This window comes from Apaloderma vittatum, unplaced genomic scaffold (assembly GCF_000703405.1).
Source record: "Apaloderma vittatum isolate BGI_N311 unplaced genomic scaffold, ASM70340v1 scaffold26881, whole genome shotgun sequence".
In the NCBI taxonomy this organism is placed as follows: Eukaryota; Metazoa; Chordata; class Aves; order Trogoniformes; family Trogonidae; genus Apaloderma; species Apaloderma vittatum.
In genome coordinates this window covers 2740-3367 of record NW_009697782.1, presented here as the reverse complement: position 1 = coordinate 3367, position 628 = coordinate 2740, and the positions used below count along the sequence as shown (strand labels likewise).

At 59.6% G+C, this 628-nt stretch overlaps 1 protein-coding gene across 1 annotated transcript in view; it reads right to left on the bottom strand.

The window, feature by feature from the left end:
* SHMT1 (serine hydroxymethyltransferase 1 (soluble)) overlaps positions 1-628 on the bottom strand; it is a 4140-nt gene that overhangs the window by 1814 nt on the left and 1698 nt on the right. The window contains exons 6-7 of the mRNA XM_009877772.1: positions 609-628; positions 156-368 (exon numbers count right to left, since the gene is read on the bottom strand). The exon at positions 609-628 is cut by the window's right edge and continues 2 nt beyond it. Of these exons, the coding sequence (XP_009876074.1) occupies positions 156-368; positions 609-628 (233 nt within the window). The remainder of the gene's footprint in view (positions 1-155; positions 369-608) is intronic.

Genomic DNA, 628 nt, shown 5'->3' with positions numbered 1-628 from the left:
CCATGGTTGGACCTGGGAAGCTCCCCAGATGCTGAGGAGGACCCTGACCTTCCTGCCCTCCCTCCTTCCCAGCTAGAGCAGGAAGGAACTTTAAATTACAGTCCCCATGTGCATGGCAGGGAGCAGTTTCCTGGCTTCCTGGCCAGGTCGAGCACCTTTGCGGTAGAAGATCATGCCGGCCCTGCAGCCCCTCAAGGTCTTGTGGGTGGTGGTGGAGACGACATCGCAGTGGTCGAAAGGGGAGGGCACCACGCCGGCAGCCACCAGGCCGCTGATGTGGGCCATGTCAGCCATGAGGTAGGCGCTGTTGGCATCAGCGATCTTTCGCATGCGAGCATAGTCCAGGTTGCGCGAGTAGCAGCTGACACCTGCGGGGAGACGGCACGTGGAGGGGACAGGAGCAGATGAGGAGCTTGGGACAGACCCAGGTACAGCGCTATGACAGGGATAGCACACAAGCTTCCGCCAGTGTAGATATGTTTGAGGTCACCTCCTGGCACTGCAACATCTGTGGGTGTCCACGGGCTTATCAGGGTCCTACTGGCTTCAGGGAGCCACGTCCCTCCTGGGTCTGTCACCAGGGAGGCTGGTAAGAGTCTGATCCTTACCTGCTATGATCAGCTTTGGG